This window comes from Carassius auratus, chromosome 27 (genome assembly GCF_003368295.1).
Source record: "Carassius auratus strain Wakin chromosome 27, ASM336829v1, whole genome shotgun sequence".
NCBI classification, from domain to species: domain Eukaryota; kingdom Metazoa; phylum Chordata; class Actinopteri; order Cypriniformes; family Cyprinidae; genus Carassius; species Carassius auratus.
In genome coordinates this window covers 8,561,321-8,576,695 of record NC_039269.1, presented here as the reverse complement: position 1 = coordinate 8,576,695, position 15,375 = coordinate 8,561,321, and the positions used below count along the sequence as shown (strand labels likewise).

Here is a 15,375-nt window from a genome sequence, read left to right as displayed (position 1 = left end):
GTCCCAGAGGAAATTTACATCATTAACTGTCAGACTGTTAAACCATTGCTGGCCTAAACACTGTATTTTATTATTTGTATTAATATTTATAATATTTCAGTTTCAGCAATCTGTTTCTGTACATGAGTTACTCTTTCATTAATTTATAAATTATTTAGTTTTTATTATATATATATATATATATATATATATATATATATATATATATATATATATATATATATATATATATATTTTACATCTTCACCGTGTTGTCCTTCATAATCACTGGTCCGTTTTCTGCGTAAACCCTGCGCACGGTTGATGCTCTCGGCGCAGTCGCTGCCGTCATCTGACCGAGCGTTGGGCGACACCAGGAAGAAACAGCTGTTATGACATTAAATGAAGAGAATAAACATTAAAATAAAATATCAATGAACAGGTCATAACAACAACTCGCAGCTCGCAAAACAAACACCAGGTCCGGGTGAGTACCTTCACATGACATCGAGATTTTAACGATCTATGTATGAAAAGCGCAGACCTCTGAATGCTAATATTGTTAGCCAGGTAGCATCTGTCAGTATGGGCCTCAGCACAGAAAATCAGCAAGATATGTGCGATTATTACAATAAATAAAAAAAATTACAGTTTCATTTGATTCTTTTCCTAAACCATACCAATTCTGAGCAGGTCTACGTAACTAGTTTTATTTGTTTGTGTTAGCTTAAATACTACATGCAAAAACTGCATTAACCAGCTGCAAAAATGCAAATGCTCAGTCAGATATGTCATTTTGTTCAGATTTAACGTCTGCTCTATGATTCACTTCAGTGTAGTAGGAAATAAAATTAAAACCATAAAAAAATAAACGTTAACTGAAATTAAATAGTGTAAAATATGTGCAATTATTTCATATTTTTATTTAGTTTAACTTGATGAATTTAAAATGTAACTATAACTTTTATAAAAGCTAATATAAACATGTTTTTTAAGCAGAAACGAATAAAAAAACAACACAATTGCTAAAACTTTGAATAAAATTTAAGCAGAATAAAAATGTTAAATTTACATAAAAACATAAAAATAAATTTAAACATTTAATTTAATTACAAATTGAATTTGTAATTTAAAATATTAATGACAAATTAATTCTCTCAGTGATACTAAAATAACTCTTTTACTGTCTATGAAAATAACACTGCAGTGCAATTAACCCATCAGTTTAGTATTGGTGATGTTTACAGCTATTTCAGTCATTCTGAGTGCATTTAACTCTTGCTGTTTGAGTCGGGTCATTCAGTATCTCTTGTTCTGAAGTTAGGGTCATTATCAGCACTTCTAACCCTTGCTGTTTTTTCCATTTTAGTACCTTGAACCCTGCAGTTTGGGATCAGTTACAATGGAGGAGACGAACAGAGAGGCGGTTGCCACGGCAGTGCAGAGGGTTGCTGGGATGCTGCAGCGCTCTGACCAACTCGACAAAGTGGAGCAGTACAGACGGAGAGAGGCGCGCAAGAAAGCTTCCGTGGAAGCTAGATTAAAGGTGACGCTACTTGCATTTAACCATTTGTTAATCTGAGGAATGGTTTTACCAGTTCATTTAAACCAAGCCTTTTATCACTTTTCAGGCTGCTATTCAGTCTCAGTTGGATGGGGTACGAACAGGCCTCACGCAGCTCCATAAAGCCCTGTGTGATGTGAAAGACATCCAGAGCTCTCTGGCAGACGTCAGTAAAGACTGGAGGCAGAGCATCAACACCATAGAGAGTCTGAAGGACGTGAAAGACGCAGTGGTTCAGCACAGTCAGCTGGCTTCAGCCGTCGAGAACCTCAAAAACATTTTCTCAGGTGAGGCTGGATGCTGCCCGAGTCATTTATCATAGATACTCAATTAAAATAGGATTTGTTTGAAGGTCCACAGGTTATTTTTGTCATTTAAAATATTTACTAATAAAAATAGCAATTATCATATTTTTATTACTCTTATATGTTTTTTTTTCCTGTTGACATCTCCTTTGCAGTTTCTTTTTGATTTGTTTGTTTTTTTATCTCCAATGGTATGCTTTTCCCACAATTTATGCATGTAAATGTGTTCACTGAAAATTTACATGTTGTTTTTACTGAATAGTATTTGCTATTTTTACTACTTTTTAATTAATTTATTTATTACCACATATTACCTATTTTAAGACATTTACAAGTTGTTTTTCCAACAATAGTTTAGTCATTTTACTACTTATTCATTTATTTTAAATTCTTTTATAAAATATGTATTAGTTATTTGTCAGTTTATTGCCCATTTAAATGTTGTTTTTCTCCAAATCTTAAACACATTTATTTAACTGTTTATTAGCTATTATTATGGCAATTGTACATTTACAGGTTGATTTATTTAAATACATTTTTATATTGAGTAATTTACTTTTCTAATGTTTTTGATGCACATTCATGGCTTGTTTTTCTCCAACAATATTTGCCTAATTTTTACTACCATATATTTTCACTGCCATGTATGTATGTATTTATTTATTTACAGTTACATACTGTTTTTGTCTTCTAATTGATGATAGGTCCTATATTGGTATGATTTGCATCTGTTGACGCTGCACCCACATTTTGCTCCCTCCTCTACAGTACCTGAGATCGTACGAGAGACTCATGATCTGATCGAGCAGGGCGAGCTGCTTCAAGCTCACCGCAAGCTAATGGACCTGGAGTGCTCCCGCGATGACCTCATGTACGAGCAGTATCGCATGGACAGCAAGAACGTCCATGACATGAACCTCATTCGTAACTACTTCGGCCAGGTGCAGGGCCTGTCAGAGGAACTCTCCAAACAACTCTGGATGGTCCTCCAACGCGCCATGGTCACTGTCCGCCGCGACCCCACCATGCTGGTGTCTGTGGTCCGAATCATCGAGCGTGAAGAGAAGATCGACCGCAAGATGCTGGACCGTAAGAAGCAGACCGGGTTCATCCCACCCGGGAGGCCCAAATCCTGGAAAAATCGAATGAATGAAGTCCTAGAGAGCACCGTGAGTGGTCGCATCGAGAGCACGCAGTCAGAAACACGCGAGTCTGACAAGATGTGGCTGGTGAGGTTGCTGGAGATCACTAGGAAGTACGTTCTGGATGACCTGACCGTGGTGAAGAACCTGATGGTGCAGTGCTTCCCGCCACACTATAACACCTTCCAGGTGTTCCTAAACCTGTATCTTAAATCAGTGTCGGCACGCGTGCAGGAGCTCGCAGCTGAAGATCTGGAAGCCAACGAGATTGTGTCTCTTCTCACGTGGGTCCTCAACACGTATAAAAGGTAAGATACATGTGGACTGCATTTATCTTAAATGAAACAGGGATTTGCATGAGTACTTGAGATCTATCTGTCAGTGAAAACTGATAGATTGTTTTTATCAAATATATATATATATATATATATATATATATATATATATATATATATATATATATATATATATATATATATATATATATATATATATATAAACATTTTTTTAATACTTTAATAAAAAAGTGCAAGGTGTCTTAAAAACAGACCAAAGCAAAAAGGGTTTCAGTTCATGCTTTCTTCAGTGCTCTTGAGGCAAAAAGCAACAACGCACTTATATAGTCACAATTGCAAATTGTTGACAGCTGATCTTAATTAATGAGGGATAATTTCTCTTTACAGAAAACTCTTCATTTAAACCAGTCGGTGTTAATGATTTCAACTCAAAAATCAAATAAGCCTCTCTTTGTAATAATTTTCTATTTTGGTTGCCACCTCTTCTATGAAAGACAAATCATGCATTTTTTTTATTATTATTTATTTATTATCTATAGACAGCAATCATTATTCATGAAAATGAAAATTATGAATAATTTCAAATGTAATTACATTTTTGAGTTAATTGCATATTCTCAGCAATTTGCTGTTTGTTCCAAACAATATATTTATTCATTTATTGTTGTTATTAATATAAAATATAGCATTTATTGTTATTATTATCATAATTTTATTATTATTTTTCAAAGTGTTTTAGGCTGTTGATATTACATTAACAGGTTATATATAGTAATACTGTTGTATTAAATTGAATTTATTTAAATCTCATCAAGGTAATGTTATCAAGTGGCTAGCTGTGGTAATTCTATCATATGCCATCGTTTTCCAGCAAAAAAGGGTTTATATGTTTCCCGCTGTTATGTTAAATGAAAAACTTAGTAAATTTGAAATGAAAGTAAACATTTGCTTGAAGAGAAAACGACCATCTGTGATGCTGCCTTTACTAGCCTCACTCAGCATCACATTCCTCAGTGGCAGATCAGTCTGTCAGAGCGCAGCAGGGAGCAATTAGCCGAGAGCAGCAGCACAGCTTGACTGATGGACTCACAGCAGACCATCAGATCGCGTGCGCTCACAGGATTGAGCCGGAAGATTAATGCACTTGTGTGTAGTAGAGCTAAACAGAGCAGGAGATAGAGACTTGTCTGCAGATCTTCAGCTTTTACATGCTGAAAGACATGTTGGGATGCACTATGAATTGTTTTATTTCTTTGCATCTATACAGTATACTATCATAGTATTTATTAATATTTAGAATTTGCTTTGATTTTTATATTTTCATTCTAGTTTAAGCTGTAGTCATTTTGTGTGGGTTTTTTGGCATTTTTATTCTTTTTTTTCTATTTAGCTATATTGCATTTGGCTGCAGATGCATCATTTCTAACTTTACTGTTTACAAGTTTTGAAGTCTGTTTTTCATCTGTATGTCATCTGCATTTTATATTTCAGTTTTTTTTAATCAAAAATAGTTTTTTAATCAAATAAAAAAGTGCATTAAAAAAGTTTGACTTTTAACTAATAATATAAGTTAATAGTTTAATACCAGTAACAACGTGCATGGATGGCAGTTATATGAATAATTTCTGATTAACCTTATCTTAGTCATATTTCCAAAAACAGATAGAGGAAATGACAAAAACATTTTTAAACTAAGCTAGTGTGGTACCTTAATTCTTAAGCATTGTGTGACTGATTATTTACATCTTGACCTATTTTTACTTCCAGATTCAAGCTCTGCAGTAAATAATAAATATTTTCTATTTTCCAGTATTTACATTTTTACTAAATTAATATTGTATCAAACACTGTGTGCAAGTTTTGGTCAATTTTTCGTACATTTAGGTCACTACATGTAAGCATTATCTATTACCTATTTCCAAATCTATATCATATATTACTTGAAATTGGCATCAGTCATTAAAATACTCACATAGTTCAAACTTACTCTTTAATCACATTCTAAATGTACTCCCATTTAATTCTGTCATACAAATCTTTTAGAAAACCTCTAACATTTGACATTGACGAGGAGCAGAAGCGCGTGTAATTGGTGTGTTAGTGTAAGTGATGTCTGGTTCTGTCTTCTGTCTCTCTCAGTGTGGAGATGATGGCTCATCCTGATCTGCAGCCTGAGTGTGACGTCAAGCAGCTGGAGCCACTGCTGCCCGAACACGTGGTGGATAATTTGCTGGGCAAATACCTCAAAAACTTTACTGTGAGTGCAGCACAGGACTCAAAATAAAAGCCTTTACATCTTACATACTGCGCAGACTTTTGAAAACCTGTGCATGACCAAGCATTTTCAGTTTAGCAGCCCGCTCTTGTCTTCCAATTCTCTCCAGTCAAACATCACAGGCTGGCTGCGCAAAGCTTTGGAGACTGATAAGAAAGACTGGCAGAAGGAGACGGAGCCTGAGGCTGACCAGGACGGCTACTACCAAACCACCTTACCTGCTATTGTCTTCCAGGTACAACAACTTCTAGCTGACCTCATGCTTTAATACACCCACTCACATGAGCTTTGGCATGAGATCTTCCTTTATTTGCTCCTCAGATGTTTGAGCAGAATTTGCAGGTGGCTGCGCAGATCAACGAGACCTTTAAAGAGCAGGTGCTGAGAGTCTGTCTGAAGCAGATGCACTCGTTCCTTGTGAGGTACTGGGATCTCAAACTGACCGCTGATCATTATAAAAGTTGTCATTATTGGTAAAGATGCACATTTTCACCACTCTTGCATGTGTATGCAGGTATCGAGAGGAGGCGATCAGCTACAAGGAGGAACATCTGAAAGATCGTCAGCTCCCGCAGTGCTACGTTCAGTACATGATCGCCATCATCAACAACTGTCAGACGTTCAAGTGAGTGTCTTGAAATTAATAAATGAGTAATGCATTAAATTATTGCCAATTCAGGGTCTCCGGGAATTCCTAAAAAGTTCAAATTCAATTTGATCAAAAATGGAAATTTTGTTATTATTTTCGTTGCAAACCAGCATGTCTTTGCAAAGTTTTTTTGTTTTGTTTTTCTCTCTCTCTGTGACGCATTAATGTTGGTAATCAAAAAGTTTGAGGTCCCCAAAAAAAGTCAGTGGAACCTAATGGTTACCAACATACATCAAAATATCGGTTCAACAGAAGAAAAACTAATGCAGGTTTGGAATGACATGAGTAATTGATGAAAGAATTTTCATTTTTGGGTGAATTGTCCTGTTTAGTTAACATTTTGAGATGTAAAAAGATAGAATTTGTATACCATACAGCCTAAAGTGTTTTTTTTTTTTTTTTGTATGTGTGCAGTCTTAAGCCTCATACACGTGCGTTTATTGCCTTTTGGGTTCATACTCAAGCGACTTTCGCAGGCGATGAGCCGACTGAACATGCAAATTCACTCCCTGACTGTTAGTGAAAGTTCTAGAAAATTGAGATGCTTACACGGATGTCATATTTCTCGTTCTTTTACTTCAGAACACAAGAAGAAAAAACCACACAACTCACCTACTTGACAAGGCTAAATGATTAACAATGATGTCAGCATACTTAGTGTGTACTTGAAGTAGATCAGGGTGAGATGCACATCATTGCAATCTTTCAAAATAAACAAACATAATAATGTTTCTAATTATTCACACTTAGCATCACATATGCTTCTATTCAGAAAATTGTTAAATAATTATTCAACAACAAAAGTTACAACACTGACATTAGATTGTGCTTAATGAAAAGCAGAAATCGAATCCTGTTTGATCTTCTGCTGCAATTCCTCTCCATAATAACTCCCTCTTATCAAGATTTTTGTAGTCACTGTAGAGTTTTTTTTTTTTGGTGTTTAGACTCCAAAGAGACCATCAGCTTCTACATTCATCTTGCCTCGATGCATCGTTTTGGTCTACTTCCTCTTCGTTGTTAGGTATCAAGTGTGATCGTGCTTGAGTGCCACTTTAGTAGCTCCAGGCACCTGAACAAAAGTGCTAATCTCATTGGTCAGCCAGTTTTAAAAAGTGGCTCATCAAGCCAAAAATACGAGCCTGAGACATTTAAAAAAAAAAATATGCTTTTATTTGCCCATTTTGTGCGTCAGTGTGCACTCTCTCACATTGGCACCCTTTGTTTATTCACGAGGCGTTAAATGTTGGCGATAATTTAAAAAATGCTATTCCTGCAATATTTCTTTGTAAAAAACATGAACATAAACATGAGTAATATGCTGCTAATGAACCAAACTAATTCACTTCAATATGCCTGTTTCAGAGAGTCTATAAATAGCTTGAAAAGGAAGTACTCTCAGTCGACTGAACCCACTCAGATCGACGCCACCATAGACAAGCTCCTGAACGAGGTGGCCCGAGAGGGCTGCCAGTTCCTGCTGGATGAAGTCTTCCTGGATTTGGAGGTAAATGCGCTCAGGTTGTGTACGGTTAGATGTTGAGGTTTAGTAACTAGGATAAATGTGTCAGATTTTTTTTGTTGTTCTTTTGACAGCATCATCTTAATGATCTGCTGACCCGGAAGTGGTTGACCGGATCTCATGCTGTAGACACCATCTGTGTGACCGTGGAAGACTACTTTAACGACTTTGCCAAAGTTAAAAAGCCTAATAATCAGGTTAGTAATTTATCTTATTTGTTAAAATGCTAAATTTGAACAGGACTGTGCTGTACAATCATGTATCGATACATATATATTAGAGCTGCACGATTAATCGCATGCGATTGTCATGGGTGTCTCTTTAGCAAAGCTGGTTCTGTGATTAGTAATAAATATCCATCACCTGCTTTCAAATGGAGCGGCACTTAATATACAGAGCCGTAGTTCGCTGACAAGCTACGCACTATCACGTTCATTATCGCAGATGAATCGCATCACATTCGCATCACACACAAACATTACATACTGCATTAATTCAATGAGTGAATCTATTGCAGAAGTAACGTTATTCAGCACTAACCGATATGGTTTTTATTGCCATGTTTTGATTGGTGTGCGTCAAACAGGAAATGACGAGCGAGGCTCATCGGCGGGTGGTGGTGGAGTATCTGAAGGCCATCATGCAGAAGCGCATCTCGTTTAAAAACGCCGATGAGAGGAAGGAGGGAGCCGACCGGATGATGAAAGAAGCAGATCAGTTCAAATTCCTCTTCAGGAAACTTTCTGCTGTGAGTCTCACAACCCTCTGCACTGAGAAGGAATGATGTCTAGAACATGCTGCTGTCATCCAACAGACCTAGGGTTTACTGCTTCATGGTCATTTTTGAAGAGCTCTTTGTAAAGCGTGTTTGTGTGCTCAGGGAGAGGACACAGACCGGCTGTGTGACTCCATCTCTGCCATCGCTGAGGTCTTCAAACTGACCGATCCTGCGCTGCTCTACCTGGAGGTGTCCACCCTGGTGTCCAAATATCCTGACATCAGGTCAGACTTCATCACATTGAAAACATTGATTAAAAAAAAGTTTTTATTGCTTGGAGCTAGATGACACGTTTTGCGAGATACAAAGGAAATAAAAAGGAGAGATATATTGTAAAGATAATAAAGCCTGTTTTGATTGCCATTAGTTTTTTTTTTAGCATTATGATGATATTTCTGTTATTCTCAAGTAAAAAAAAAAAAAAAAAAGACAAATACAGACACATTGCAGTAATGTAAAATTATGAAATTTGTGAAATGTTTCAGCTGCCAAAGGAGAGCTCAACTAAATGGTCTTTTACATAATAACAATATCATTAACATTGAATGGACACTCAGATCCACCTTTTTCTCTGTCTTTAGAGAGGAGCACATTGTGGCCCTGTTAGCAGTCCGTGGAGATGCCAGTCGAGAAATGAGACAGATGATCATAGAAACTCTGAACCAGAACAAACCATCCTCTTCCACTGTGTCTCAGCCCATCTTCAGAGACATCACTGTGCCAACCAACACCATGACCGCCATGACCTCTATGACTGTTCCCAAACTGCTCAAATAATCTGACCTTTACCCCTAGAGCCTTTACTAAGCCGCTAACAGGCCACTGAATGGAGTATCGACTCCAATGATGCACTTTGGAAATATATTCTCTGCCATCTCAGTGGATGATGATGTACACTTGAATGGCAGCAGCTCGTGTTGAGACTGCAGATGCTTAGATTTATTATGATGACTTGATGTACAGAAACATTTAAAAAAAAAAAAAAATCCTACCCTGCCCTTCGAAAAATGGTTGAAAGATTAATTAAAACAATAGTTCACCCAAAAGCTTGTCAAAAGCACCAAAATATGTTTTGGGAGTTATATTTCCACATATTGCAGCTATATTGTACTTAATGGATGTCAGGCTTTAGAAAGACAACATAAGTATGCACTTATATTCAATGTCTTATAAAGCAAATATGATAGTTTTTTGGTTCACATGAAAAGCCATTTAAGTAGTTACAAAACCAGAACCTTTCAAATTGCATTTTCTCTTACATTTTCAAATATGGCATTAAAGATACACTAGGTTTGTCTAACCTACTGGTGACAAATAGCAATTTATTTTTTCAGTTATTTACATTAAAACTCAAATGTTCAGTAGATTTTTTTTATATAGTGCATTAACAAATGATGAGGTTGCATTCAGCAGCGTTTGTGTCGTTCGTTCTCATGAATAATGTAGAGTTTAATTTCTTTTTCACTATAGTGCCACACATTCAGAAGCATCCTGCTGGTTACTGTCATGAACTGTAACGAACCACTGTACTCCATCACGTCTGTTTTCACTGGAATAAAATCCGGGTTAACACTAAACGATCTAAAAGATTTACGATGTTGGATTAACCTGCAGGTCATCTGTTTCTACACACACGCATGCCCCTGGATCTGCCAGCTCAGTTTAGGGAACGTCTATTTAAATTTGTAATCTCTTTCTTCTCATTGGCTGAGCTCACGATGAGGGGAGGAGCTCTGAGGGATTCTAACGTCCTCTTCATCTTACGTCACACAAGCAAGCAGCGCTCACGCAATTAGTGCAATTTTGTTGATTATACAAATGTTGTACAACTAGCATATTGCTTACGGTTTTATTTTAAGAATGAATATGTGAAACATTATGCAGTGAATGTTTTAAACAGCTGAAATAAAAAACATAAAATATAAACCTTTTTCAAATTTTAAAGGGACAGTTCACCCCCCAAAAATGACAATTCTCTCATCATTTACTCACCTTCAAGTTATTTTAAACCTGTTTGAGTTTCTTTATTCTGTTGAACACACAAGATGATTCTTTGAAGACTGCTTTGAACCAAACAACTGGTAGCCATTGACTTACATAGTCATAGATTTTTTTTGTTTATTTGTTTTTTCTTATGATATACAACTCAATGGCTACTTTCTAATCAAAAGCAACACCACAAAATGGGTTTTTATATTTATTGCTAATATCTTGACAGAAATTACCAATTTGCCAAAAAAGCAAATGTGATCAGATTAATTTGACATCTCAGTTCAGATTAATCAACAATTACATATGAAATACAGTAAACGTAAACTCAGAGGCAGATATCAAACCTTGTTCATACAGTACAGCTTCATAAATCTATAAAAATGAATACAGTCGACAGGTTTCAACCTCGAGTAGTTAGCTCCCTTTAAAGTCAGTTTACAGATTAGAAACAATTTACAGAACTGAATGAAAGCACATTTCAAAACCTGCAACTCACTGTTGAGGAAAGCAACTCGTCTAGTCCACTGCATGTTACTAATCATAAATGTGCTAAAAACACCTGGACAAGCATGAAGGGCCTTGAGCCCTTATCTCTTGAAAATATCAAAATAAAATTTATTTTCTCAATACAAACATGCCAAATCTCCTTCTATATATTTAAAAAAAGGGCTGCTTTGGCAAAAAATATCGCAAGAAGATTTCAGAAATACAACTTTGACATTTTAAATATGTACTTAAATCACAAAGAATCAAGACTCTTGAAATTATTTTAAATACACTTCCAGCTGCTTGCATGGCAATAGGCACAAACATTCGCCTTCTGGTTCTTTGAGTATGCAAGAAAATATTTAGCACTCAAGCAAGATATTATGATGCTCAAAGTTGGCCTATGTTAACGAAACTCTTGGTTACAGAGTATCTCATGTGGAAATTACAATTGCATTTCCTCTAACAGTGCATGTATGAAGGATTTTGTCTCCTATAATAAGAAGTCTGCGCGGGCTGGAGCTGCTCTCTAGTGGTCAGCACGTGTAGATGAGAGGCAGGACTGCAGATCAGGCTCTTTCAGTGCATTTTAAACACCTGACTCACATTTTATGGAGAACAACAGTTGTAGTGCATCGCATTCAGAATGAGAACATGGCGAACCAGCAGCGTATAATGTCGCAAGAGCATCATTATAAACCACTATCAGCAAGAGAACAAGCGCATCTTTATTAACAAAATTAACTTGCAAAATATTCCTTTTTTTTTCTCAGTACTTTTCTTGTCGTTTTCTCTTGCAACATGTATAAAATCCTATAAAGATTCACCCGTGTCAGAAAAAAAGCAATACTGCACTAAAGGACTCAAGAATGAGAACATCAGCTCATATAAAATCCTTCTGACAACAATAAACTAGTCTGAACCTAAAACAAAAATCATCTGGCAATCCATCCTATATAAACTATAACATTAAGATAATTTAATTTCTAAGAGAACCCATTAAGTTTAAGCAACTCGTCTTGCATTGGCTCTTTTTTTGTTGTTTTGCTCTCTGGACAAGGCTTGAAGAAACTGAGCAGAACGATCTCAAGGGTCTCTGGAATCGCTGGCTCGCCGGGCTTCAGTCCCCTGCTCGCTGTCAGTCGGTTTTATCTAATGCTTCCGAGGAGTTTGGGGCAACGTACTTCAGCCGGAAACCACCTGAAACAAATAGAAAGGGGTTTACAAGTGATATGGAGCTAAAGAATAAGGCTGGAAAAAAGTATCTGGCACAAGCTACTCAAGTTCACAGCACATATGTATGTAACTCTCGCGCCCCCTTGAGGTTTTTAACTGCCACAGCAACACAAAAACATCTAAGTACATAAAATGTACATAAAATGAAGTTTATAAAACTGGGTCAGTGCATTACAAAGCGTGGGTGCGAGGCGTTTATAATAATACCGTAATAATAAAATCTTGTTCACTTTCTACATTCAAATTTATTGCTTTTACTGACACAAACAAGCCGTTACCCCCGTTCGCGCGAGACTCAAGTGGAGAAAGGAGAAAATGAGTAAAATGAGTGAAAACGACTTGAATTTCTTTCTGTTTTCCTTCCAAAAAATGGAATTGACTTAACACGATGTGGAATAACGCACACGAATATATGCTAGTGTTACTTAAGTGTTGTTTTTAGGGGTTCAGCCACCGTTATGACCACTATCTTTCTCTGACAAAGGAGAATCTGAGGTAAGTAAAATACCGTGATATTTAGTTTTATGATACAGTCATTATGTTTGTAGTTTACAATGAAACGTTAGCCCTATTTACAAAATCTTAATTTAGATTTTAATAATCTACAAAGAAATAAAACAATTAAATGGAATATATTTACAGTTTTCATTAGTTACTACTGTGTGTCTATACATATACAGAGATAAAGATGGATAGATACTACATAGATTTCTTTTTTATTAATAAAAAATTGCTAAATTTTTCTCCTTTATTTAGCATTAAACACTGAAATTAATGCACCATAAGGTGAAGCACCATTCAAAAATTACATGAGAATGCCTTTTAAATTGTCTAATCGTGTACTAGAAACTTTGTATCCTTTACTCACTGTCTATTTTAAAACCCAATTTATCTCATAAAGAGTTAGATAATGCTTTGTTAACAACATATATTCACACACACACACACACATATATATGGCATCTTCATACCTGTCAGCCCGGCGTCGATGGTCGGTTGTTTGCACTCTTGAGCGTAATGTCCGCTCTTGCCGCAGTTGTAGCAGGACACGTTGTTGGTCTTCTTCATGTTGGTTCCGCTAGAAATCATGCCAACCGGCGGAAAGACAGGTGGGTAATAGTGACGGAAGTGGTGCATCTGAGGCAGACTGTATCCAGCCTGCGATGCCAGCATGTGCTCCGAGTGAGCGTGCAGGAACGCTGCAGGAGGACCAGTGTGGGCGTAGAAGGACAGCGGCGCCCCGTTATTCTGGTGACCCTGGGAAGGGAAGCTGTTGCATAGAGAGGGAGGGAGATGGAAGAATGCAGGTGGTGGCCCGAACATCTGACGGGCAGGTTGGGGTTGGGGCGGGAGGAAGTAGCTGGGTGTCTGGTGGGCACTGTTTCCTCCACAGGTGCCACGGCAGCCACAGGCGTTGCAGCCCCCCTGCTGCTGCTGCTGCTGTGTACCACTTGCTTGTGGCATAACTGGCAGACTGGAGCAGTTGATGTAGGACAAGGAGTTGTTCTGAGCGGTGCTGTGTGTGACCGCAGAGGCCGGCAGGGGCCCTGGTCCCGGGGTGTGCGTTGGTACAGTTGTGGGGCAAGGTCCTGGTACTTGGCTACTGCCGGAACTTGAGCTGGAAGGGACGTTGGCAGTAACAGTGGCCTTGGCGTTTGTTTTGATGGGGTTGTTGGCCGTGGTGGTGTTAGCGGGCTGCAGAGGACACTGGCCGGGCGAGAGGACGCTGAACGCTCCCAGCGGTGGCTGCTGCTGTGGGTGAGTGCTGGCTGATGATGCTCCAGGGTCTTGGGCCAGCGGGATGGTGATGGTTATCTTACCCTGCCCCGCGTCTCTCTGAGGGGTGGTGTTGTACTGCAGGGCGTAAGGGAGGCACGCGGTCAGCGCCAGCTCCACCACTGAAGGAGGCTGCGGAACATTCTGGGTCTCGGGAACTAATGGATTCACCATGGCAACTGCTTTCCCGCCAACGCCTTTGGCGAGGTGAGTCTTTTCAGCTGGCTCCTGCACCGAGTTATCAGACTGACTCTCTGTATCTGAAGACACACACATTAAATCATCATGTAGATTTCATTTAATAATTCATAATGGAACTACAGCAAACATGGAACTTTTGCATTTTCATTTGCCTCAACAGTAAATTAAATAAATAATATAATTCACAGTAGTATTTCTATGACAATAAAAGACAGAACAAAACAACAACAAAAACAATTACATTGGTTATTCAGTTTTCTGTAACTGAAACCAGTCATATACTTTAAATAAATGATATAAATAGTTTTTTTTTTTTAAATGAGAAGTTAAAGAAGCAAAATTACTAAAACTAACAGAAAAAAAAAAATTTAAGGCAAAAACTAAATACTTTACATCAAATTTGAATTGAAATAACTGGAAATATAAAATGATCAAGCTAATATATATACATACACACATATATATATATATATATATATATATATATATATATATATATATATATATATATATATATATATATATATATATATATATATTCCTGCATGTTCTGTCTTTCAGCGTGTAGAGTTATTCAATTTAGGTTAAACTCAAATCTGACTCCATTGTATTATTATTTAATCTGACTTCATTTTAGCATGACCTCGAATTTAGGTTGGAATGCAAATTGGTTGTACGTCTGTTTCTAATATATATATTATATATATATATATATACTAAAACAATACTGGAGCAGTTTTTGGGTCACTGCTGAAAAACCATGAAAACTTTGTTGTTAGATCACATGGAGATGCCCTCCAAAGAAAATTTTTGGATCGATAAGAATTACAATTTTTGGAGGATAATCTATTAAATGGAACCAAATTTGACTTGCTTTCTTCTTATTTATAAGCACTATTCTGTGTAGACGTGACGGAGTTTGTTGTTCTGCTAAATGTCTCCTTTTTTGTTTCACAAAACAAAGTTGTATGGGTTTGGAACAACATGAGGTTCAGTAAATTACAGTTATTTTTTTTTATTAACTAGTTACATTATGAATAACACACCTTGGTCCTCCGGGCTCTTCTGGTGAACAGGACTGGACGGCACTGAGTTAGAGCTCTCTGATGAGGAGTCCCCATACCGGTCCCTTCCTGTGTCTACATACCAAAAGACAGAAGAAAACACAGCTGTA

At 37.2% G+C, this 15,375-nt stretch overlaps 2 protein-coding genes across 2 annotated transcripts in view; one reads left to right on the top strand and one right to left on the bottom strand.

Annotated features, from left to right (window-relative positions):
- The first annotated feature begins 319 nt into the window (after positions 1–319).
- LOC113045349 (exocyst complex component 3-like) lies at positions 320–10,088 on the top strand. Its single transcript, XM_026205685.1, has 13 exons — positions 320–466; positions 1,349–1,525; positions 1,611–1,830; positions 2,617–3,298; positions 5,426–5,543; positions 5,671–5,796; positions 5,883–5,983; positions 6,076–6,186; positions 7,576–7,717; positions 7,807–7,929; positions 8,319–8,480; positions 8,613–8,734; positions 9,092–10,088. Exons 2-13 carry the CDS (start codon positions 1,382–1,384, stop codon positions 9,285–9,287), a joined length of 2,247 nt encoding a protein of 748 aa, XP_026061470.1. The 5' UTR covers positions 320–466; positions 1,349–1,381; the 3' UTR covers positions 9,288–10,088.
- A 606-nt stretch (positions 10,089–10,694) lies between these two features.
- LOC113045348 (zinc finger CCHC domain-containing protein 2-like) overlaps positions 10,695–15,375 on the bottom strand; it is a 29,696-nt gene continuing 25,015 nt past the window's right edge. Inside the window, exons 12-14 of the mRNA XM_026205684.1 lie at positions 15,248–15,340; positions 13,196–14,260; positions 10,695–12,188 (exon numbers count right to left, since the gene is read on the bottom strand). Coding sequence (XP_026061469.1) covers positions 12,127–12,188; positions 13,196–14,260; positions 15,248–15,340 — 1,220 coding nt within the window. The 3' untranslated portion in view covers positions 10,695–12,126. The remainder of the gene's footprint in view (positions 12,189–13,195; positions 14,261–15,247; positions 15,341–15,375) is intronic.